The following is a 25,173-nucleotide window of genomic DNA, read 5'->3' as shown; positions in this document are numbered from 1 at the left end:
CTCCAAGCACAGGCAGTGAGAGTGAAAGTGATGACAGATTTTTGATTAAAATTGGTATCAAATTTAGAGGACGAATTTTTTTTAATTATTCAATAACAAGCTCATCAAAGAAACCAATTCCCATTGTTTATTTATTTCTTTGTGGAAACTGTTTTGTCTAACCAGTTGTATTCAAGTAATCCGGTTTTGTTGTTTATTTGTTTGTTTGTTTGTTTGTCTGATTGTTTGTTTATTGCACCGCTGTGGTGGTAATTGGTTTCAGAATTGCCAATTGGTTGGCTGCATGCATGTCTTCGGAAGCGGTTTGCAATTGTGGTTATATCCGCCGGTCGGTTGCCCTTGTAACACTTTAGTTCGGCTGTGCGGATGCATCGACGACCATTGGTGAAATTGGAGTCCGCTGATTTGGTGAACAGCGGCGGCGCCATCGACTGCGCTACTGCTGAGCAGCGGTTCGAAAAGCGGTCGTCGACCAAGTCCCAAGGCAACGGCCAAGTTGTCACTGGGCGTCGGTTCAGCTTCATGCCGAATTTCAAAGCTTTTCGAAGTGGTCGAAAATTGGACGATGCAGACTGGTATGGTGTGGTGTTGTGTTGTGTTTCAATTGGACCAATTGAAATTTAATAATTAATTTTCCATTTGTCCCAGTCGAGGGAAAGGTGAAAGTTCGACGAAAAAGTTTGGTCAATTTTTGTGCGACCAATTTCGACCACGGTCCAAATCGGACATTGCCTCCCGTGGCCAAGAGCCAACAGCGAAGGGCGGTGGCGACGACGAGCAACAACGCTGCTACGCGACGGTCACATCCAACGCGGTCAACTACCACCGTACCGACTGTCGGCAGCAGTGGAATTTGGCCGGCATGAAGTTGAAAGCCGCTGTGGAACGTCGCCGCAATTCTTCGTCGTGCACGGTGCCCTGCCCCCCTCCAGTACCACTTGTCCGGCTCGCTGACCAGCAGCCCCTCTACGTCGACACGAATCTCGCCAACGACGTCACATCCCCTTGCCTGCTCGACTCGTGCTTCAGCGACGCTTTGTCCACAACTGGACGCAGATTTACCGGCGTCGACGGACACGTGAAATGTCGTGTAAGAGCACCAATTTGTTCTTTTTTTTAAAAAATTTACTCTACTCTCCATACTGTATCATTTCTACATGCTACTTGATCATCATTTTTCATCTTTAGGCGAAAAAATTATTTCCATGCAGTTGTCCCTCTTCTGGTCCACCAACTTTGGGTAAAGTGTGAAATTTTATTTATTTATTTATTTATTTATCTATTTACGACACTTAATGACACTTTGATCTGTTGAAAAACAATAATTTTACAATTAATTATCAATAATATATATATATATTTGTTTTTTTAATATTAAAAAAATCATTAATCCAATAAAGTGTATGAGAAATTTAAATGAAACTTAAATGAAATACGCTGTCCTGTTCGGTTTATCATTACTTGAGAATCTGTGTTCTGTAATTTGATAATTTTGGTTCATTTCTTCTCTGACGTACATCGCTGATGATGTTATGGACCAGAAAACTGGTGCTTGACTTGAATTTGTTTGCTTCTTCATTTAATAAGCTTGCGCGTAATTGTTAATCAAACGATCTTGACAATGTTTGCATTTCATTGTCGGAAATTTTAAGCTTATTTTTAGTAGAAAATAATAAAATCATTCAAATATTCAATTGTTCAGTAATAGAATAAAAAGCAACAATGTTTTCCACCACCACTACTGATTTTTAAAATTATTGAAAAGTAAATTTTTTTTGCACACTCTGAAAATAATTTGAAATTTGTATTATTTCTTCTGGGGTGAAGAATTTTATGTTTATTTGTAATTTTTATACAATTTGATTGATACATAATTGATTTTTATTATTTGTTTGCTTCTTTTTTGATTCTATTTTCACTATTCACATTATTCTTTTTAAAATGAACTGATGTGAAAAATACAATGATATTTGGTTGACAAATGGCGAAAAATATGACTTTGGTTCTGTTTTCTTTTCTTATCTTTCCTTTGTATGATTTGCAAAAATGCTAGCGATTGTGTGTATTCTTCTCTTGAGATGATAACAATTTTCATATCATTATGTACGATTAATAAAATAAATAATCAAATAGTTTTTGAAACAAAACAAAACAAAACAAAAAAATATTCATAACTTGAAGTAAAAATTGTTCGAATGAGTGAAATTTGTAAATTTTTTGTTCGAAGAAAAGGTTAGTTTTATTTTTAATTGTTCATCTATTTGAATGTATTATTCACGCAATTGGAATAAATTTCAAAAAAAAGCGAATCGGTGGAACTTTTTATGATAACAATTTTTTAAATTTATAAATAATTTTCGTTGAAAAAAGTGGTATGTTTTTGTGCTTTTAATCTTTAAAATGGTCATCAATTCAAACGTGTAAATGACGTGTTTTATTAATTGTTGACGAGAATGATTGTTTGTCGTTGTGCGTCAAAAATTCAACTCTGTTGGTGGAATTGAAATTTTGATGGCATTCGATATCCAATTTTCGGGTCCAACATTCACAGGAGCCTTTCTGGTCATAACTTGAATTCTCTTTTACCGTATCCCTAAATTACGTGGAACGTTTTTATTTACCCTACAAGAACAGGCGGTTCATCTGGTACGCAGTTTGACTGTCCAATCTTAGAAAAGCTGCTTTTTGTTTTTTGTTCCTTTTTTCAAGTGTTGCCCAATGACAGAAGAATACAATTCTGCCGCTTATACTTCGCTAGGTATCATTTATTTATTATTTTTTGATTACATTATTTTTTTGTTTTTTTAATACGACAAATATTTTCCGTCTTTGTTTTTTTTTGCTTTTTTAAATTTATTTACTGTGCAGTGGTTTACGTGTTTGTTAAATTTAATTGAAAAGCAATTTATTTTTATAATTTTTTAAATAAATTAACTAACTTGACTTTTGAATATTTATTAAAACAAAAGATAAAGTTGAAATAAAATAGAAGCGTTAAAGATTGTTGTTGTTATTGTTGATTATACTTATCCATCCATGATGATTGTGATTAAAAAATTTATGTGCATGGTGTGATTTTTGAAGTGCGATCAAAATGCACTTGTGAACGCGTTAATTGCAGTGTGAATTGTGCTCGAAGGAGCATTTCGAGCAGATCGAAAGTGGAAATCAATAAAAAAAAATGCCAATAAAAGCAGAAAATGAAACAACCGTTTATAAATGATACTGCGCTGTTTTCAATTAATTGTTGGCGCGAGGAGTTTACTTTTACTTTGTTTTTTGAATCATATAAAAATGAAAGAAATTCAACAATTGCAGATGAAATTTATGAAACTGATCAACAAATAAATAAATAAATAAATAGTTTTTAGCTTTTTCATTTTTCCATCTCATGTTTCGATTTGTTGTTAGACAATAGATAGAGGGATTGTTGTTTGTCATACGGAGAGAAATGTGTTGCATAATTTGCATTTAAAATGTAAGCGTCCGTGCACGTAGTGTCAGTGAATTTTTTTTCTTGTTTTTAACTTTTTTATATAACTTTTTTCACTGTTTCCAATTTTATTTGCGCACATTTATTGCATGTTTGACGACGCATCTGAAATTCTGCCAACAATTCCAATGCGAGCAACGCAGAGATTTTGCATTTGGGAATTTCTGATATTGGTGATGAAAATGAACAACTTTTTCCCGTGTTGAATTTATAAACAAATAATTTATAATCATATCTCTTATAACGATTGCAAATATTGAAATGATATACGGTTGAAATTCATGACTGATGTGCAAAATGCTGCAGGCATTGATTGAACTGAATTTGCTGAACTGAATATTGTTGATTCGATTTTGTGATGTGTTCTGTGTGTATTTTTTTTTCTTAATTTTTTCGTTCACAATTATTATTTATAACCTATTGTTTATTGGATTTAATTTAAAATGTTGACAACAAATGTTTCATCAAAAATGTTCAAAGAGATAAATAAATGATGAGCATGTAATTTTCATCGATGTTTATGAAAATTTTAATCTTCTATCTGTTATTATTTATAAAAGAAAAAACAATCATGATAATTGATTATCATTGTTGTAATTATTTATACTTTCCAAAACAAAAAAAAAAAGAATTTAAAGAGAAAAATATTTCAAATACTTACTTTTAATTTTATTTGCAGGTAATTCCAGAGCGGTTCAGGGGAATCGTAGACTTAGTGAATCTTCTGCTGCTGCAGAGCAGGCGAGAGGACGCAATCTTTCATTGTTCTCCGCTTTGTCTGCAGATTATTCAGAGATGAATCATCTCGCAGGTTATGCGTCGATTTTTTCAACAATGCATGACAAGGCTGTAAGCAAATCTTGTTTATTATTTACTTAATAATTATCTAAAATTATTTTTTATTTTTATATTTAATACAATTGTGTGATGTAAAATTTAAAATTTCTCTGTATTATTAATGTTGTTGAATTTTTACTCACTCACGCAAAGGTGGTGAACGCGAACTGTAACAAAAGTCCATCGTCAGTCAGTGAGTGTCTGCTGTTGCTGTTGTTGCTGCTGCTGCTGCTGCTACTGTTGCTTGCATTTTGTTAAACACAAAATCCCGGCAGGGTTCAACAATAGGAGAGATATTTGTCATATTTAAAATTATCATGAACTGCAGCATGAAAAAATTCACCACTGGGGATCTTTTTTTGGCAAGTGTTTTTGTCGATTGTGCTCTGAGATTTCTAAATTTGCCATTTTCTGATGTGCCATTTGTTGAGTTTGAAGATGATAACTTTAATGAAATAATTTTGAATTATATAATTTGAAAAAAAATAAAAAGTATAATTAAACAACAATTAATGATCATCGCGTGAACGGTTCATGTTTATTATGATGACAATAAAAGAAGAGAAGAATTATCATGTACAAATAAATATTAATCTTAGATTTGGTATATTTTTGAAATAATAATTATTATTTTGTTGTAAAAGCGTCTTCAAATAGGATACATTACATTATTTTAAAATATCTTTTCGTATGCGTGAAGTTTAAAAAAGAACAGATTGATATTTTTGATCGACTGATTGTGGGACTTACTGTAATGTACTTAAGAGAGTGTAAATTCTTTTTTTTTCTTGTTTTTAAACTGTTTATTGACTATTTCAGTACTGATATTATTTTGAATAATATTTTGTTGTAATTATGTATTTTTTTTTAATTTTCTTGTGGTTATTTCTCAAGTAGTTTATTATTTGAATGATGCTTTTCATGTATGGAATTTGTAGAACGGAAGAGTTTGTGTGAATAATTTCAGAAAAAATCAATGAAAAAGAATATGCATTTATTAAAAGTGTATTTTTATTCTTTTGGGATGAACTTTTATTATCATCATATCTGCTGTTGGCATCAATTTTGAAATGGTTCTTTCGACACTTTTGTGTAAATTGATTTTTTTATCCACTCAGTTTTCTCAATACTTGCACTTTAGATCGATTGAAAATTTTCTACTTTGAACTATAAAGTGAAAAGTTGATGAAATTTCTTTTTTTGTTTGTTTGTATTTTTTTAAAAAGAGAAAGAAAGTATTTATTTAAAATGCATTGAAAATTCAAATAAAGTAACAAATTGTTCACGTTTTTATTTTACCATTTATCCAGTGCATGAATAAAATTAAATTAAAATGCATATTCTATCTTTCTAATCAATATATTATACAAAAGCAATGAAGGCATTATTGTAGTTATATGTATATATATATATTTTTTTAATAATACGTATTTGTTTTAATTAATACGATTGCATGCATACCTTTTTCTGTGTATACTTTTCAGAGAAACTGGAAAATTTTAAAGTAGTTTTGACAGCTTATTTGATTAAAGAGTAATTTTTGTTCGGCTTTTTCAATTGTTGCGTAACTGAACCGTTCCACTCACACTGATCGATAAAACAATTGGGAAATTATTTGAAATTTTCGCTTTAAACTTATGAAACGTTTATTTCTTTTTCAGTTCTCTTTTTCATTATTATTATTATTATTGAATAATTTAAAAATTGTAAGAAAAGAGAAATAATGTATTTAATAAATATGATAACATCATTCAATGACCTCATTGAAAACACTTTTGATCAGAATCAACAGTTCATCAATTAGATGATTGATACAGTTGTTCGAAATATGTTCATTTGAATTGTTGTATAGAAATCAAGTTATGTTTATGTTTTAAATAATATTTTGCATTTTTCTTTTGTCAAATATTCTGAAGTATTATTGTTTTTTTTTTACAAACAACTGTAACATTAATTATTAGTGTATTAAATCTGTCAACGTGTATTATTTATTTATTTTATTCGACATTTTTCTGTGAAAATGAAAAGCAGACATTAAATTTGTATTGATAAATTAAAAATATTCTGTATAGTTTTTTTAAAAATAATTTATCTATTATTATTGTTTTATGTAATAAAAATATTTGTTTGAATTTTTTTTTCAAATTTTAATACTGTCTCAGTTGGAATGATAATCGAGAAAAAATCGAGAATGTAAATTTTTGAATTATTCTCTCTTTGTTTTTTGCGTGTCAACTGGTATTGCAAATGTTTTGTACTTAATTTTCATTTCTGTTGAATAGTAAGGAATTTGTATTAAAATTAATGAATAATGTTTTAATATGCACAAGAATTTTTTTAATAACAAAATTAATTTATAATCTAATAATAGTTTATATTTAGTACATATGCGTGTGTGTAAGTGCATATCCGCGTATATGTTAATTTCATTGTTTGTTGTTGTATAAGTATCCATACATGTATATATAAATATAATTATACATTGAATATTATTGTATATTGAATAGAAGAGGCACTTGTGTATGTGTATGTGTGTGTGTGTGTGTATTATAAATTTAAAATCAAAAAGCGTCGTTTGTTAGTAAGTCATTGACCTCGATTGTGGCGCCGCCTGGCGGACGTTTCGAAGCAGGCGTTCAGGCAGGTTGTTGCGTTGTTGTTGTGCGCCGATTATTTAAGCCCCATCCGTCGGTTGCTGTTGTTGTGCCGTGTGTGTGTGTGTGTGTGTATTGGCTATTGTTGGGCTGTTTGTTGCGTGAGTGCCTTTTGGACTGCTTTGTGGCTTTTTGAATTTGCTCATATACCAACTTGTTTACAAATTGATTATGATGTTTTTTTCGAACTTTATCATTCGTATAGAAAAGATTTTTTAATTTCATATTTTTACTTCGAATCTCGTTATTTTATGCAAGCTTGATTTTCGTTTGAATAGACGAAGACGAATTGTTATTATTATTATTATTTTTATTTTTACTTCCGCATTTTATATTGTAATTTTACTTTTTCACAATTGTTTGTTTATTTGATTATTCTGCTTTTTGCTCGCCGTAATTGACAGTTGCTTATTTTTGCTATGGTGGGTGGTGGTGCTTTTTGGGCGGACGGCGATCGATAATATGGAATTAGCTGCGTTCCGGTGGTGTTGATGATAGCTGCTGCTTTTTGTCACATAGCGGACGGCTAATAAACTATAGATAATAATACGCCGGCGGGAAAGTCGTGCATATTCACTTTATATACTTGAGGAAACGAACGACATCACGACCACATCACACACATACATGCACATGCACACGCATACTGATACTGATCTTACGCAGCATATTAATTATTATTCATCGTTTTAATTGATTTTTCGAACGCGTGAAGTTTCTTGCGTGTGTGTATGTGGGTGCATTTGTCTACTGTATAAATGTTTCATTTCCGAGGGTAGGGTTGGTTGATTTTGGCTGAAAATTAATTTGCAAAAACAATGTCGTCGAAGAAGAAGTCATCGAAAAATACTTGGAAATGGAAAATACCGTTCAGCAAGCGCACGCTTCATACTCCTTCTCCTTCTTCTTCTACTGCTGCTTCTGCTTCTCATGCTTCTCATGCTCATGAACAACAACAACAACAACAGCAGCAGCAGCATCATCAACGGGCTCATAGTGCCAGTCGTTCTGAGAATGAAGCCGACGTGAACCTCGGCTCCAACTATTCCACTCATGGCTCGATGACCCTGACCGCGGACGCGGCCCGGTCACTTCTCGAGGCCAGCCCCTATTGTACAGTGCCAAAGCAGACTCGGCTTACACGCTGGCCGCCGTTGTGGTTCGCGTTCACCGCCGATACCAGTGAGTGGAATTTTCCATTGCTTATTGTTTTTTTTTGTTTTTTTAAGGGCAACGCCGTTTCGTACGGCAATTCCGCTGTCGGTCACCGACACCTTTTTCTCAGTGGTAAGTTTCAGCTAGCCGGTGCTAGCTAGCGCAAGCTGCCAGTTTAGTCAACTAGCTAGCAGCTACCTAGCTCTAGCTAGCTGCTTGTGCGTTTGTTGGTGGACTGTTGGTTGGCGAGTGTTGTGTGTGTATATTTGCTCGGTTCGGCTGGGCTTAGCTTAGCTTAGCCATTATTAGTTGCCGAGTCGATAAAAACACCACCTACCTACTTTTCTGTCATAACTAACGGAAGCTATTTCACTTCACTTCACGGTTGGCTGGCTATAGCTAGCTACGTCAACTAATTGATTCTTTTTGCTTATTCTTTCCAGGAGGGGCAAGAGAAGGAAAATGGTCAATTTTTTTTTGATTTGTAGGCTTTATTATTATTATTGTTGTTGTTGTTGTTTCTTTTTTCGCTTTCTTCAGTCACATCCATTGTCAATTAGGTGAATAGAAAATCTTAACAATTGTTTTGAAATTGATCTTGATTGTTTTTTTTCTCGTATACTGTCGAATTTTCTGCAAGTATTCGTCTTTGTATTCGGTTTCGAAATTTTTTCACTTGCTTCAAAATTATATCAATAGAAAAAAAACATACGTAGCAATCGAATTTTCCTAGCTTTGATAATCAACGAACCACCTATATTTGTAATACATTCTATTTTTTAGTGTGCATAATCTATATCCATCCGTCAAAGTGATTCTTTGTCTGTCAGCATTTTTCCAGTGTAAATTATTTTCAGTGATTAGTAATGTAGCAGTTGACAAAGTGAAAAATATTGATTGATTGATTGATGAAAATTGAAATTGCAGAAAATAGATAAAAATAACCAGTAGTGAAAGCTTAATTTTGAAAAGTTTCAACTTGAATATAGTGTAGATCGATCAGCAGTAGTTGGTTTTGTTCCAGCAAGAATATAGTAATAGCGAATTGCGTTGTTCTTATATTGGGTGTGACCAATTATTGGAAATACATTTAAGCAGAAGGGGGACATTTCAAAAAAATATTATTGTTCAATTCAAAAAAACTTGCTCATATTGACAATTTTATTTAATAATTTTTCAATTGGACAACTTTCTCATATTTTGTTTTGTGTAAAATAGAAAACCAAGATCTCATCTACTCGCAGTTCATCAAATCTCACCACTGCTATGACTTGATTCCGACTAGTACAAAGTTGGTCGTTTTCGACACGAAACTTCCGGTGAGTTATATAAATTACTGTTATTATTATTTTTGTTGCAACGCTTGTAATGAATAGCTTTTTTTTCTATTTCAAGCAGATGTATTTTGTTGTAAATTACATTCAAAAAAAATTAGTTAATTGTCACCGGTAGTATATTAATAAAAATATATCATTTATTGAAAAACTGACAATTTGTTGATTGATTGATTTTATATGTGCTCATTGATGTGGAATGAGATTTATTTGAAATTTTTTTTTACATTATACTTTGTGCAATGTGAATTTACTTTAATAATAACTTATTAGTAAATTGAACTCTGAATTGTTAGTTTGTTGTTATTATTTATAAATAAATAAATTATTTTCTTATTGGCTGGTTACTTTTAAATTTGTTTTTTTTGTAATAAATTTGAGTACTTGGAATTTCTTCAGGTGAAGAAGGCATTTTTTGCTCTGGTTTACAACAGCGTTCGGGCTGCACCGTTGTGGGATGATGCGACGCAACAGTTCGTTGGTATGCTGACAATCACGGATTTCATTCGCATTTTGCAAAAATACTACAAATCTGGAGAAGAGAATATCAAAGAATTGGAAGAGCATCGTATATTTACTTGGCGTGGTGAGATTTAAGTTTCTTTTTTTCTAATCAGTTTTTTGAAAAGGAGAAAAAGCCCCCTCCACCCTCACCCCTCTTCGTCGTCGTATATTATACTGTTAGCTGCACAGTTGTTTGGTTTAGCTTCAGGAGGAGGAAATTGAGTAAATGATGCCTGATGATACTGCTTTTGACGTCAGTCAATTTAAGATGTGATGTTTAATTTTCAGTCAATCTCAAGTTTTCTTCTTTTATTATTTTTATTTGTTTTGACGTCATGATTTTTTGTTGAAAATGAATACTCGTCATCTTTTTTAAAAGAATTTTTTTGAATATTTATAATAATAATTTAATAAGTTAGTTACACTTTTCCATTTTATAGAAGAACTTCGAGATTCTGGTTTTTTGGCTCCACTATGCACTGTTGATGCCACCGCGAGGTAATTTTTTTGTTTGTTTGTTTGTTTGTTTGTTGTAAACACAGAATTAATTGATAATTTTATTTCTACGGTGATGAAATTAATTTTTAGAATTTTTCTTTTCAAAATTTTATATTATTATTTTAAAAGCAAACATATATTTTCAGTTTACTTGATGCTGTCAATATACTTTGCAACAAAAAGGTACATCGCTTGCCTGTGATCGATCCGTGTTCAGGGAATATACTTTACATCCTGACACACAAGCGGATACTCAAGTTTTTATTTCTATATGTGAGTGAAATTTTTTTTTCTTGTCTGAAAATTTTAAATATTCTTGTCAACAATGTGATAGAATATTTATTTTTGCGTGAGGGAATTTTCAGATGCCCGACCTGCCTATGCCATCGTTCATGAAGAAATCTCCCAAAGAACTCGGTATTGGTACTTGGTCGAATATTCACACGGTAATTAATTTACTGTTGTTTTTCATTGTGAATAAATTTCACATTTATTTGTATTAAACAATTTTCAGGTAACCAAAGTTACCCCGCTCATTGAAGTGTTGCGCAAGTTGCTCGAACTTCGGGTCTCTGCTCTTCCGGTGGTCGACGAAAATGATCGTGTCATTGATATTTATTCCAAATTTGATGTCATCAATTTAGCCGCTGAAAAAGCTTACAACAATTTGGACATTACCGTTCAAGATAGTCTTAAACATCGTACGGCGGTAGGAGGATATTTTTTTCATTATTAATTATTTATTTATGAATAATAATAATTTTGTAATTTTGATAGTGGTTCGAAGGCGTTCATAATTGCAAAGTGACCGATTCGTTGAGCACTTACGTGGATACGTTGGTACGTTCTGAAGTGCATCGCGTGGTTGCAGTAGACAACGACGGTCGAGTTCAGGGTGTGGTTTCCTTGTCTGATATATTGTTGTTCATCGTTCTCAGGCCAGAAGGTTGGTGTTTTTTATTTAAATTTAAGTTTATTCTTCTATTTATTTGATTTAAACGATCACATGATGAAAATTTGCTGTTGTTGAGTGTGAAATGATTCATTTTTCAGTGACTGGATCTGTAAGCAACGTTCAAACGGCAGAAGTTTCTTCGTCAGTGGAACGAAGCGAAGATATGGAAATGTGAAGAAGAATGTGAAATGGAATAAAAATTGTAATTGTGAATTCTTTGGCAAATTTTCTAAAGTCAGCAAGAAGTAGGAGGAAGAGGAGAGGAGGAGGGCATATGTTGTTTTTCTCTTTTGAACGTTGCAAAATTTCTTGGAATCTCTCGAACATTGTTACTACATATATCATTCAGTCAGTATGCATGTGTACATTTATGTCTGCAGTTTTTTTTTCTTAAGCAATTTTATTTGGAAATTGCCAAAATTATATTTATATGAAACTTCATCAGAATACATACACTTCTACTACTATCATCAGTTAGCACACTACTGTGATGTACTAACACGACAGCAAGATGCATCATCTGTAGATTTGTAGAAAAAAAATTTTTTTTTTCAAAAATCATTTTATCACATTTTTTCTTGTCATTCAAAATATAATCTAGGGATTTTTATTTACGAGTAGTGAGTGTGAATTTTAATTTTTTGCACTTTTTTTTACACAAGGAGAAGAGAAAGAAGAAAATTTCTCTGATTAACTTTTCTGTTGTTTCCAGCAGTTGTTGTCAAAAATACTAATGTGTATAATAATGAATTGTGTGTTTATCTTTTAAAAAAATTTTATTTTGTTCAGTTCACTTTTGTGAATGTCGCATCTCTTGTTCTTTCATTTTATTCAGTTCAGTTGTATTTTCTGTTAATAATACTGCTGCTATATACCATATTATTTATTAACTGATGAATAAAATTTTATCTCCTGCTGAAGATCAGTCTTCGTCTGCTTTGACGGGTGGATAATTTTGCAAATAGAAGAAAAACAAGCATTACATATGAAATTGTGCAAGTTTTATTCATTGATTGCAAATTGGGATGAGGAATTTATGAGAAAAATGAAGAACAATTTACGTTTGATTTTTGAAAGTAAGTTTGTTCTATTACAAAACTTGCAGATAAATTTTATGGTTGATTTTAATCAATATCAATCATATTGTTTAGCGAAATTTACAGAAAAACCAATTTGAATTTTTCCCTTGAACTTCAATGTATGTTATTAATAATAAAAAAGTTACCCATAGTACTTGTTGAAAGTTAATTGTATTCAAAGTAGACGTGGTAGCTTTTAGTTTCATAGAATAAATATAAATTGTTTACCAAGTTGATTAATTGCACAACAAATAGGGATTTTTGTAGCTAATTGGTGGTAGTAGTGGCGGCGGAGGGGCTTTGATGGTGTAGTAAAGCATGTAGGGAAGAGGAAGGTGATGAGGATGAAGATGAAGAGAATACAGTACGTTCGAGACGATCAAAACGAACAAAGCATTGAAATAAATTGCATTGTTCGAAAAGTTCGCCTCGATCGGATCTGTTTTTTCTTTATAAGCTGAAAATAAACACAACTTTTTTAATCAAAAAATTTAAAAAAATATTTCAATGCAAAATTAAATTAAGATTTTAAAAAATTCGAATAAAGAATAAAATTCCAAATCATTCGTATTGCACAATCAGTGTTTTTGTGGAAACTGTTTGCTGGCTGATGATGCTTGTATGTGTGTGTGGTGTGTGTGTATGGTTGTTTGTGTGTCGCTTGTTGCTTGGTTGGCTGGTATTGTTGTATACTGTATACTGTTTGAACGCAAACCGAAATCTCATCATCATCATCATCATGCATTCATTACTGTTGAACAATTTTTAATGAGCTCATCATGTGATAAACATGCTCGCTTTGTTCAGAACAACGACGCTTTGTCTCATTTGTCGATCGCAATGTTTACTTATATATTCATCTTTCTGAATCAACAGTATCTGCATTTTGAACACGAATAATAATTCCACCAACTATATTTATATTTATCATAACACCACAATGCATCATCCTTTGCTAGCTACGTCTTCCATCCTATATCGTATTTTTCAAAATTTTCCTATAGCTTTTCTAGATGTAAAGCTGGTCGATCATTAATTTTTTATTATTACTGTAGAATTTGAACAATCGCTTTCTTTTAACTGAGTTTCTTCAGTTTGTTTAAATTAATATTTCGACACTGTTATTGTCATTTTCAATAACAAGTTATCAATTGTCAACTTTTTAATATTAACAATATTATTTATAAAAGAAAAGAATATGAAATTAAAAAAATTTAACTTATTCATTAAACTTACGTGATCGCTGTTTTCCGACAATTCACTTCAAACCCTTAACTCATAACACATCCTGCTGCTACAGCTACCACTAATGACTGACTGACTGACTGACTGACTAATACTGCTTTATATCACCATTATTTATATATATAAACATTTTATCATCATCTTGAAAAAATATATATAGATTTTCATTTTTTAAATCAATATTCTTCTGTAAATATTGAAAACATCTAACAATATGTAAAATATCATTTTTTCAATATTAATTTTTTCCCTTGAGTTGTTTTTTTTATTTTGTTAATTTACACCATAAAAAAACCTTGATTAAATATTGATGAAATATTTTTACACAATTTTTCCAGTTTAAAGGCTTCTTTTTTTACAAGATGAAAATTCAACAAAAACTTCACTTGCTGCTACTGAAGGGAAAAGTATCGATTTTGAACAATCAATCAGTTTAGTTGATTGAAATTTTATTATTTTTTTTAAATAATTACAAAATAATATACAAATAATAAATAAGTGACTGAAAAAATGTCTTCTTGTTATTTCAAGTAATTAATTATTTATACAATATGACTAATAATTATTATTATAATTAGTAAATTGTAAAAGGACAGACAAAAGTTTTGTCCAGATGAAGTGTTTTATGCTACAGTAGTTATTTGAACAATTAGAAACTGAGCAAAGCAGAAATAGCATTACGAATAAGCAAATAATTGATGAAAGCATCGGAAATGATGATATATACACATGCAAACGACAAAATTATGATTAGTGTGATTATAATTTTTAATCGATTGATTAATTAATAATTTGAGAAAACTTACACTGATTGTGCAGAAGCAAAAGAAACCGTTGCAATGATTGATTGATTGACTTCCTTGATTAGCGGTGAATTTATACAAATTATTCGCTTCATCTGTTTACTTTCTTCAATTCAAGCTGATATGGGTGTTGTTATTGCTTTCTTCTCTGCCTCTGTGAGCTCTTTCTCCGCCGGTTCAGCTGTTCAACACGGTTTGTTCTGATCTTCTCCAACACTGACAAACACAACACCATAATTCTCATTTTCCACATTAAATTTTTTAAATTATTCATTTATTTCCACATTATTATTATTATCATCACATAAACCTATTTAATTAAACTGTAAGAGTTCTCAAAATATCAAAAAAATTAATTTTAAAGAAAAGTCAACAAGTTCTTCCAAAAATAAAAAAAAGGTTGATCCGTATATGTTGCATTAAGTGAAAAAAATGATGAAACATATAATTCATAAATGCATTTATTTACACAGCTGTACATAATAAGTTTAGTTTATAATTCACTTTGCTTTTACTATATTTTTCCAATAATTCTCCATGTATAATGAAAAAACATTTTTTTATTTGAATTAGTCATGAATACAACGAAGATTTGTGCACTTGATAATTTAATTAAATTACTATTATGATGAAAATATTTTGGGATTTTTATTTTCTCAGCATCTTTACTTGCCCAATCTCATTTCATATTCATATTCATCGACTATGTAGTTTATAAGTGTGTTCATGATAATAAGCCCGTAAATATTTTATTGAATCGTAGTCAGCCAGTACATTCCACTCAGTTGTATCGGCTTAGTGCCACACAGTGATTACAACATCAAGCATTAAAAGCTGGCTTCATTCCATTGCACAAACTGAGCGGTGTGACTGGAAATGCCTAAATGTGCGGAAAATGAAATTTTCCAGCCATCGTCCTCTGCCACCTTCACCTGCCCATAGAGTACACACTATGTCCAAAGTGATGAATCATTTGATCCTTGCAAGCGTCTTGTCAGCTGAATTTCTTTTTAAGTGGCTTGATTCAGTCCATGCGGAACAGAGATCAGTCGTCCTTTCTCCTCATTTCGTCATGATCATTCGGATTCGAACACAAAAATTATTATCAATTTTTTTTCATTTTTATTTCATCTTTTTTATTATAGTGCATAATTTGAACAAAAGATAAGCATGTCTACAAAGCAAACATGCCACATTGTTTTCAGCAATCTTTTTTAAAAATATTTGATTTTGAAACAGATTAATTTTTTTCCAAATCTGATATCAAAAAATTTTGCAAATGATATCAATATCTTCCCCTGATATTTGAAACTTTTGTTTACATTTCACAGCAGCATTTACATTGAATAAGAAATTCTTTTATTAATGATGAATACGATCAGGACAAACTGATGCGCATGTTCGAATTTTTTTCTCCTCATAAAATGCTATATTTGGTGTTGACATATGTTTCAAATATAAAGTGCTACATTTTAAAGGAACTAATAAAATGAAGCAAATTTAAATAATGCATCGGGATTTTTTGAGCACAAGAAACGTAATATCTAAGTAGCACTTTTGCAAAGTGTTGATCCTCTCGTCAAGCCACTGGTTTCCATCACCTTGTTTTCGCCTCTAACTTGCAGCTTGCTGGGCATGCCTCGTCGTGGATTGAAATGTCGTAAGAATATTATTCACATTTTATTCATATAACAGAAAAGAAACATTGAGCTTTTATAGTATGCAGTAGGATTGCTGACAGCGTCATTGAAACATCATCAAAAGTAGTCTTAAAGTTCAGACTAATCATTGCAGTCCAGCGATACACTTTTATCTCTATTATATAATATAATATATATCTATTATATATATATCTATTATATCATTATATAGTATATCTATTATATAATCGTTGTATTATATATATATATATATATATATATATTATTATATATATATGCCTTACAACAAATGATATATATATATATATAATACAACGAAGCAATCGCATCTGTTGGAGGATCTAGCAACCGCCGTGATCTTGATCGATGTCTCAAAACTGTGTTACTTTAAAGATGAAATAAATGCTTCAATGGACATCTTTGAAGCGCCGCCTTCCCACAATCCTTTGTCTCTGACGGCGCCATCTTGCTGCTGTTCTCCAGTTTCTACACATCCTAACAATGCACATTATTAAGGTCCATGCATACTGGGCTCTAAATTTAATAATGCAGCAAATATTCAACACAAAAGTTATAAAATGACAAAATTTTATTTTGGTCATTCATCACCAATAGCAAAAACAGTTGAAAATTTTGCGATAAACCATGGAAATATCAAACGGACTAGTATACATTACGATTAATCACATTTTCCCACAGGAAACAAAAAAAGGTAATTTACTGGTGTCTTTATTTTTATATATCTCGTTGCGACAAAATTCAAATGAGACAATTCTAAAAAAAAGATTTTTTAATCGATAAAGAAGAAAGTAATCGAATTGTTTACATTGAACAATAACTTTTTTGGCTTTTAGCTAGCTAGTGTCTGCTTTTAGCTATCAGCAGAAACAAAGAAGGAGAAATGCTTACATATAAAGACATACAATTGAATTAAATTTAGTTAGTGTGAAAATAGGTCATTGCAATTATGCATTAAGCAAACACGTAAAGATATCACTTATGAAATATCAACCAACAGTGTATAACATGTAAAACAAATAATAACAAATAAGAAATATATTACTGAATAGACTAAAAACAAATAAATATAAACTGTGCTACAAGATTAAATATAAAACAAATTAGCTAATTAAATATAATGAAGTGGAATTTAACAAGCAGAATTGTCATTTTGTCGAAGATAGCTGAATAAAAATTCTTCTTAGATCACCGTAAAAGCATGATGTGAGGAAAACTAAATTAAATAATGCTTCCCACATGTTTTCAATTATTTTGTTCTGAAATCTGTAAAAAATTTCATTTAACTGAAATTGAAATACACATAATAACGTCAATATTGATACCAAAATACATAGATATATTAATAGTACAGAAAGCAGGTACCAGAATTACTAAATAAGTAAGTAATATATTAGCAACTTAAATTATTTCCTATTTAAATAAACATTCAGTGTTTCAGGTTAATTGTGCTGGCAATGTAATTAATATAAAATAAATAAATACTCGAAAGCATAGTCAAGCATAAATATGATGATATTTAATTATATATAAGAGATACATATAGGAAAAAGAATATATAAGATAGTAAATTACTTAAGTAAGCAAAGTTCATTAAAATGAAGTTCACATCGGTGGTTTGTATTCTGATTTTACTGAAAGCCTCTACTGCACAGGTGGCAACTTGCAGGGATGACGCTGATGCTAATACAGATTGGTAGGCATAATAAAATCACAGCTTGTGAATTTCTTCTTACTTTTAAAGCGCTTATGCAAAACAGACGCTTAAATTAAAAGTTTAAATATTAAGCATTCAATTACATAGTCAAGAATTTTATTAATCATTATTATCAAATTATAGATTATTATTCTTGGAATGAATCTAAAATAACAAAAGAAGCATCATTCACATTCTTACATTTTTAATGTACTTCAATTTATCATAATTTTCTTTTGCTGCAGAATTTTTATTTTAAGGTTTTTTGTATACAAACCCCCAAATTCAGAGAACAGCAAAATTATAAAATCAGCAGCAGTTATAGCTTGGACTCCATCTGCTCGAGCTATCAATCTAGCCGCAGGCCATTCAATATCTACAACAATGGCTAATTTTATAGCAGACAACATGAACATCAAAGTTCTTGCATATAGTGATGATCCACCAAATTTGCCACCACAAAATGGAAAAAGCAAAGCTAAAGGTTATTTGAAAGTTGTCTATTAAAGCAGTACAACACATTTTGTTTTTAGGAGTACTTTTAGTTGACAATAGAGTAGATGACGCAGCAGCATGGTTTGTGCACACTGTGCCTAATTTTTTGGCACATCTCGGTGGTTATTCTTGGCCAGCAGAGGAAACAGCAAAAGGACACATGTTCTTGTGTGTATCGTTTAATGAAGCACATTTAAATTCAGTTGGTATGAAAACAAGACTTTTCAATGTAGTATATTTATAAAATATTACTTCCAAGTTCATAATTTTGAACTCTTAGTGCTCATTTATAATCAGGAGTTTTGAATTCATATAATGTATCATCAGCTAATTAATAGAAAATTTTTAGCTAAAGCTATTCGATACCAGGAACCATTCATATACGCGAATAATTTATCACCTGAACTTCTGAATCAACATGTAGAACTATCTAATTTAATAACGGGAGCTCAGATTCGAGTAACACCTTTTTTGGAACATGCAAAATTTGCAACAAAGTCGGCAAATGGAGCAGCTGCGAATATAGAAGCTTTCGGAAAACACACAAAATCACATTCAGGTAGTTTTGTTTTTACTGAATTATTAAAAGAAATAAAAGTAAAAAATATAATTAGATATGTATGCAAAAGTTTTGAAAAAAAAACTTGCTGCCACCATCAGAATATGGGCGCCGTCTGATACAAGATCAAAGTCAATTTGCAAAGGACAGTATCAACTGCGAAAAGTTGCTTCTCCAATGCAATTTGATGGTGTTCAAGTGAGGCGTGAAGCTGATAGCGCAAGATGGGCAGTAGTTGATGGAAAAAATATCGTTTGCCTTACAACAAATGATTATAAAGTACATTATTGAAATGAACTATATTCATAATTTTTAATATATATGAAATTCCTTTCTTTTAGGCGACTGAAAAGCAAATTCCAGGTGCAGCTGTATGTTTAGAGAATGCTGCCGTTTATAACACTTTCAGCACTGCAGCGTCTAATCTTGAAGCATGCAGCAAATAATTTTTGATAGTTAAATGCCAGTTTCTGTTTCTTGTGAAGTAAAAAATTATTTACCATTTTTCATTTTGTTATTTTCAATATTGGAAAACATAAATAAACTCTTTCATGATAATGGTTTTAGAATAATGCGAAAAATATTTCATTGTAATGCTTAATACTCATAGAAATTATATAGTTAACTGACTTTAATATTTGAAAATAAAGAAATATGCATGACATAAAATTTATATGCGTCATAATATTGGATTAAATGTACTAAATATTAAATGCGATGGGTTACCTCATAAAAATGTAAGTTAAAAGCACTTAATATGAAGAATAGCAGGAATTTAAATAAAAGATAGGTCTGCTTAGTTAAAGTCTACGTTTTCTATTTCAAATTGAATTCAATGCCAAATCAGATAATATCCATATTTGAACGCCGTCAGAAAATTTATTTCTAAAATCTCTTATATTTTGAATAATTGCATTTCTACAATGTACTGTTTAGTTTATGTAAAGCATGTGCGCCAATATAAAAATAAATTTCAGAGGTCAATCCTTCAATTTACATTTCCGCTGGCACGGCCTTTGTAAATTTTAGCCCGTATATAGAGCATTTTAACGAGATCAGGATAGGAGTTATTGCAGTAAACATTATTTTAATCAACTTTGTGTATTTCAGTAGTTGATATCTGTATGCATTTATTATCATTAATGTTGCGCATTTGTATGTAGCTACATATATCGCTGCGTTTGTGCTTGAGATATTTGAACCCATTTATTCATTTTTATTACAGTGGCGCAACAGTGAACTGAGATAGCAAATGCTTATTAAAATAGCAAAAAATTGATAAAGCAATTAATTCAGTACTTATTTAGTAATACTTTTGCTTGTATTACATGAATATTGCCTGTTACATTTATATAACTCTGTATTAATATTAACTTTTTCATGTGTTTGAATTCTAATTAAAAGCAGCATATTAAAATCTTGAGAATAAAATAATTGAAAATAAGGCATGTGGAAAATATTCTTTAATATCAATACTAACTTTTGAATATTTTCATACTTCTTTAACAAGCATATGCATCTTTTTTGTTATCATCAAGATTGACAGCCATGCCTGTCATTTCGAACTTTCTTATATTTTATTATAAATGTCACAATAATTCAAATTCAGTTCAACATTAATTATTTACGCTTATTATTACTTATTAGATAGATTAGATATAGATAATATTTTTAGATGAATTATAGCATGCTTCTGCATTTGAAATTAGTATTTAAAATTTTGTTGCACAAAACAATAAAATCACATATTAGAGTAATACAACAAACATTTTACTTTAATTTTAAATAAAAAATATGAATTCTGCTTGTAGGCTTCGTAACACAGCGCTTCTTTGGTAGAATATATTACAAATAAAGCATATCCTTCAAAATGATGTTTGTAAAATTTCATTATTATATCTGAACAGTAAGAGGAATATTTCTGCAATTTCTTAGTGAATTATTTACTGGCTCAAACAAATACTGAATGCATAAACGAAACTTAAGATGAGTAAGATGAAAACAGATAGACTACATTCATAATTATTTCACAGATACAAAATAAAATCATAATAGAAAAAGCTGCATCAATTTACCTAAAATATATGCATTTCAATTTGCATTGCAACTTCAAACATATTATAATAGCAGTAAACACATTAGTACAAGTTTCAAACTCTTTTGGAGTAACAGTTCATTTAAAAACTTGTGAATATAAAATAGATGTTTTATTTTCAAAAGTTGACAAAAATTTAAAAATCCCAAACATTTAAAAAGCCATTATAATTTAAAATAAGATTCATATTTTCAAATAATAAAAATGAAAGAAAATTAAAATGCTAGATAATTTTCACAAACTATAAAAGAGAATAAAAGTTAGAATCATTGAGAATCAATTATTGCATGCTTCAACATTAAGTGCTGCTGTACGGAAAGCGTTATAAACACCAGCATTTTCTAAACAAACAGCCGCTCCGGGAGTCCGTTTATCAGTAGCCTAAAAAAATTGAAAGATATAAATTGTAATAATATTTCAAAAATATATTATAAAATGATTTTATATCAAAAATTTACTGTATAATCATTTGTTGTGAAACAAACAGTGTTCTTTCCGTCAATTAGTGCCCACTTTGCGCTATCATCCCCACGGCTCACTTGAACACCATCAAGTTGTATTGAAGTAATTTTTTGAAGTTTATGTTGTCCACGACAAATTGATTTTGATCTTGCATCAGCAGGTGACCATACCATGATGCTTGCGGCAAATCTATTTCTCAAAATCCTTGCATACATATCTAAATAATTGAATATCATATAGAGATATTTGATGTTTGAATGGAAAAGTAATAACCTGCAAATGATTTTGAATGTTTCCCAAAAGCTTGAATATTTGCCACAGCTTGTGCAGATTTTGTTGCAAATCTTTCATGTGCCAGAAAAGATGTTACTCGAACGTCAATACCGTTTATCAAATTAGACAGTTCCATATTTTGATTCAAAATTGCAGCAGGCAAATTATTTACATACACGTATGGTTCTTGGTATCGAATTGCTTTACCTTAAAATTGAAAATTTCTGATTAATTAAATTCAAATGCATAAATGTAATTCGAGCATTTGATGGGCATTAAAAATTGCAGTTACAAAGCTGTAATATAATATTTTATGGAAATGAAAAAACTTATTTTCGTACCAACAGAATTCAAATGAGCTTTGTTAAACGATACACACAAAAACATATGCCCTTTAGGCGTTTCCGCTGCTGGCCAAGAATAAGCACTAAGATATGCTAGAAAATTAGGAACTGTGTGCACAAACCACGCAGCTTCATCCGCTGGACTGCGCACTAAAAGAACTCCTGAAAGCAGTACATAAATTTAATTTATTGTTTTACTTATTTATCAAATCTAAAATTGCAGTGACCTTTCGATTTGCTTTTTTCATTTCTAGGAGGCAAGTTTGGTGGATCGTCACTATATGCAAGAACATTAATTTGTGCATGGTACTGTACAAAATTTGCCATTGTTCTAATTATTGAATGGCCTGCGTTTTGATCAATGTTTACTCCAGAAGCAGCCCAAGCTGGATTTCCTGCTGATTTCAAAAGTTTCGAGCTTAACACATTTGGGGGCTTATATACAAAATACCTAAAATGTAACTATTCTATAGCAAACAGGCATTGCGATGACGAAAAATTTTTATTCAAAAATTTGATGAAAATGGATTACGCTTCTTCTATAATTTTATATATTTTTGAATATTGCAAATAAGTCACATTCTTAATTAATTAATTGAATTTTCTTTGCACAAACGTTTTTAATTTAAGCGATGCTTTGCACTTCACGCTTTTACTGATAAATGTATTTTATGCAATAATGTTTTGAATCAGCGTACCAATCTACATTGACGTTACCATCGTCTTTACATGTTGCAACCTGCGCAATACAAGTTCTTACCGAAATCAAAATAACAATTATTGATATGAACATTTTTTAATGAAATTTGAATATTATCGTAATTTCCTTCTTTGCTGGCTTGCTTTTATTTGTGTTGCTCATTTATATATAGTAACATGCCTTCATGTTTATGCATCTTAATGTTAACTGTTATTTATTTATTTTATATTAATCACATTGCTACAGGAATTATCTGAAACCTTAAATGTTTATTTAAATTATACATAATACATTTAACAATTTGTTCTGCACTTCCTGCTTACCTATTTAGTTACATTTGTGATTGCATGGTGTTAACTGTATAACCTCAACTGATGTTGACATGGCCATGTTTATATAAACGTCAATTTAAAAAATGTTATCAGTAGTTATGTGACCAAATTATTGATAATTAAGTACGTGGTGGATATTTTTAAATATCTTTTCTTAATTAAATGCTTTCAGGCTTAATTAACATAAATGTTTGTTTTTAGAACGAATAGTTGTGTTTTTTGTTACATTTAATTTTTTTAATATTTAACTTGCATACCATTTGATATCAGTTTCTCAATTAATCTTTATTTTTGTTTTATTTGAACTTTTATTATCTATTTTTGATTGCTTATTATTAATTTCTAATATCACCTGATATTTTTAATAGTAATTGGTTGTTAATTAGAAATTTTTTTTTATTAAATTTAATGAAAACTGGTGCTTAAATACTTAAGAGAAAACCATGTTTTGCATATCTTCATTTTAGCGCATGCTATTTTGTATGTTCTTGTATCATACTTTGTGTTTTTAGTTTAAAATTTATTTAAAATGAATTCATCCAATAAAAAATTTTTGTATAATTACTGATTACTAAAGTAAGGTACTAAAGTACTTGATTATTACCGATATTTAAATAAACACTTCCTGTTTCAGATAATTCTTTCAGCAGTGTAATTACTGTGAAATTCATTCTTAATACTAATAATAATCCCTCAACATTCGCATATTTCAAAACCGCCCATAAATCCTATTTTTAGACCCTGGTGTGCATGTATGCTATGGATCTGCAATTTCAGTGCAAGGTTGTTTCCGTTTATGAGGTTCCCACCATAACAGTAGTGATAACGACTTAACCAAACTGGAAGGCTAAAAAACCGCCACTAATGCTGACATGGAATAGATAAAGACTTGGGGTGAAGGAAAAGGAATAAAATTGGATGCATTTACGTTTAAATAAATTTTAAAATAAAAACGGAAAATATGTCGTATATCATTGAAGATACAAAAAATATAATTGCATTCTTTAAGATTGAAACGGTTTCCATTGTGCAGAGCAGCGTTTCTCAAAAGAGGTTCCGCGAGCGGTGTCCAGGTGTTCTGCAAAATATTGTCACAATTAAAAATTGTGTGAAAAAAAGTGTTGAAAAGAAAAAGAACATTTGAAAAATTATGCAGGAGTTCTTCAAAAAAAATTACATTTAGGTTTCCGCGAGGATAAAGTTGTTGAGAAACGCTGGTGTAGAGCAATGGAAATACTTGAAATTGAGCATCAGTTTATGTTATGAAATATGTGATTAAACTGAAAGTGAACAATAAACAATAAAAAGTAGATTATTAAACTTTAAATAAAATTATGTTAAGGATGAGTCGAAAATTGTGATGTAAAATTGCATGCCATTTAAATATGGAAATGCTGAACTGAATAAGCATCGTTATTATTCATGTTAACAAAACCGAAGCAGTCATCTTATCTTAAAAAGCATTCAGAAGTGCAAATAGTTATTGAAAAACGTTATTCACATAATTCATTTTTAACTATATTGTTTTAGTCTTAGAAATAATTTTCTTTTACTTAAAATTTCAATACACACATGCCTAAGTAAATACTGACATAATGCTAGGTAGATACATCACTTGCATTTACTACCTTTTAATATTTATGCCATTAAGCACTAAACGGTTAATATTCCATTAAACAAGTATGCAATATATTAACAGTTAAATCATTATGCATTATTTAAATAAACATTTCCAGTTTTACTTCATTTTCACAGCACTGTAGCTAATATAAAATAAACAGATAACAATAAACATTTTCATGCACGCACAACGTTATATTCATAAATATAAAAGAGCAGCATATATGAAAGAAAATATGTAAGAAGCAAAATTACTGAAATATCCAAAGTATGTGAAAATGTTGTTCACAACAGTAATTGTTATCATGATTTCATTGAAAAATTCTGTGCACAGGGTTGCCATATGCAAAGACGATGGAAA

The 25,173-nt window shown here is 30.5% G+C and overlaps 7 protein-coding genes across 7 annotated transcripts; 3 read left to right on the top strand and 4 right to left on the bottom strand.

Annotated features, from left to right (window-relative positions):
- Positions 1-131: 131 nt before the first annotated feature.
- Tsp_12129 (hypothetical protein) lies at positions 132-524 on the bottom strand. Its single transcript, XM_003373034.1, has one exon. It carries the CDS (start codon positions 522-524, stop codon positions 132-134), a length of 393 nt encoding a protein of 130 aa, XP_003373082.1.
- An 8-nt stretch (positions 525-532) lies between these two features.
- Tsp_12130 (hypothetical protein) lies at positions 533-1,579 on the bottom strand. Its single transcript, XM_003373033.1, has 2 exons — positions 1,437-1,579; positions 533-1,109 (listed from the first exon to the last, which is right to left on the bottom strand). Exons 1-2 carry the CDS (start codon positions 1,577-1,579, stop codon positions 533-535), a joined length of 720 nt encoding a protein of 239 aa, XP_003373081.1.
- Positions 1,580-2,511: 932 nt separating this feature from the next.
- Tsp_12131 (conserved hypothetical protein) lies at positions 2,512-6,754 on the top strand. The gene is made up of 4 exons (XM_003373032.1): positions 2,512-2,562; positions 2,710-2,758; positions 4,173-4,342; positions 6,713-6,754. The coding sequence occupies exons 1-4, from the start codon at positions 2,512-2,514 to the stop codon at positions 6,752-6,754; spliced, it is 312 nt and encodes a 103-aa protein (XP_003373080.1).
- A 1,048-nt stretch (positions 6,755-7,802) lies between these two features.
- On the top strand, positions 7,803-11,468 carry Tsp_12132 (putative CBS domain pair). Its single transcript, XM_003373031.1, has 8 exons — positions 7,803-8,271; positions 9,358-9,458; positions 9,873-10,059; positions 10,418-10,475; positions 10,622-10,748; positions 10,841-10,921; positions 10,990-11,184; positions 11,253-11,468. The coding sequence occupies exons 1-8, from the start codon at positions 7,803-7,805 to the stop codon at positions 11,466-11,468; spliced, it is 1,434 nt and encodes a 477-aa protein (XP_003373079.1).
- Positions 11,469-12,745: 1,277 nt separating this feature from the next.
- Positions 12,746-13,254, bottom strand: Tsp_12133 (conserved hypothetical protein). Its single transcript, XM_003373030.1, has 2 exons — positions 13,107-13,254; positions 12,746-12,966 (listed from the first exon to the last, which is right to left on the bottom strand). Exons 1-2 carry the CDS (start codon positions 13,252-13,254, stop codon positions 12,746-12,748), a joined length of 369 nt encoding a protein of 122 aa, XP_003373078.1.
- A 3,542-nt stretch (positions 13,255-16,796) lies between these two features.
- Positions 16,797-19,432, top strand: Tsp_12134 (deoxyribonuclease II superfamily). The gene is made up of 9 exons (XM_003373029.1): positions 16,797-16,884; positions 17,159-17,246; positions 17,591-17,617; positions 17,678-17,695; positions 18,193-18,416; positions 18,478-18,633; positions 18,777-18,986; positions 19,042-19,265; positions 19,328-19,432. Exons 1-9 carry the CDS (start codon positions 16,797-16,799, stop codon positions 19,430-19,432), a joined length of 1,140 nt encoding a protein of 379 aa, XP_003373077.1.
- Positions 19,433-21,178: 1,746 nt separating this feature from the next.
- Positions 21,179-24,987, bottom strand: Tsp_12135 (deoxyribonuclease II superfamily). Its single transcript, XM_003373028.1, has 8 exons — positions 24,901-24,987; positions 24,734-24,838; positions 22,859-22,953; positions 22,388-22,611; positions 22,158-22,322; positions 21,817-22,023; positions 21,540-21,760; positions 21,179-21,462 (listed from the first exon to the last, which is right to left on the bottom strand). The coding sequence occupies exons 3-8, from the start codon at positions 22,951-22,953 to the stop codon at positions 21,358-21,360; spliced, it is 1,017 nt and encodes a 338-aa protein (XP_003373076.1). The 5' UTR covers positions 24,734-24,838; positions 24,901-24,987; the 3' UTR covers positions 21,179-21,357.
- Between the last annotated feature and the right edge of the window lie 186 nt (positions 24,988-25,173).

This window comes from Trichinella spiralis, assembly GCF_000181795.1.
Source record: "Trichinella spiralis strain ISS 195 chromosome Unknown Scfld7, whole genome shotgun sequence".
NCBI lineage: Eukaryota > Metazoa > Nematoda > Enoplea > Trichinellida > Trichinellidae > Trichinella > Trichinella spiralis.
The sequence above is the reverse complement of the archived record's forward strand: the minus strand, read 5'-3'. Positions and strand labels throughout refer to the sequence as shown.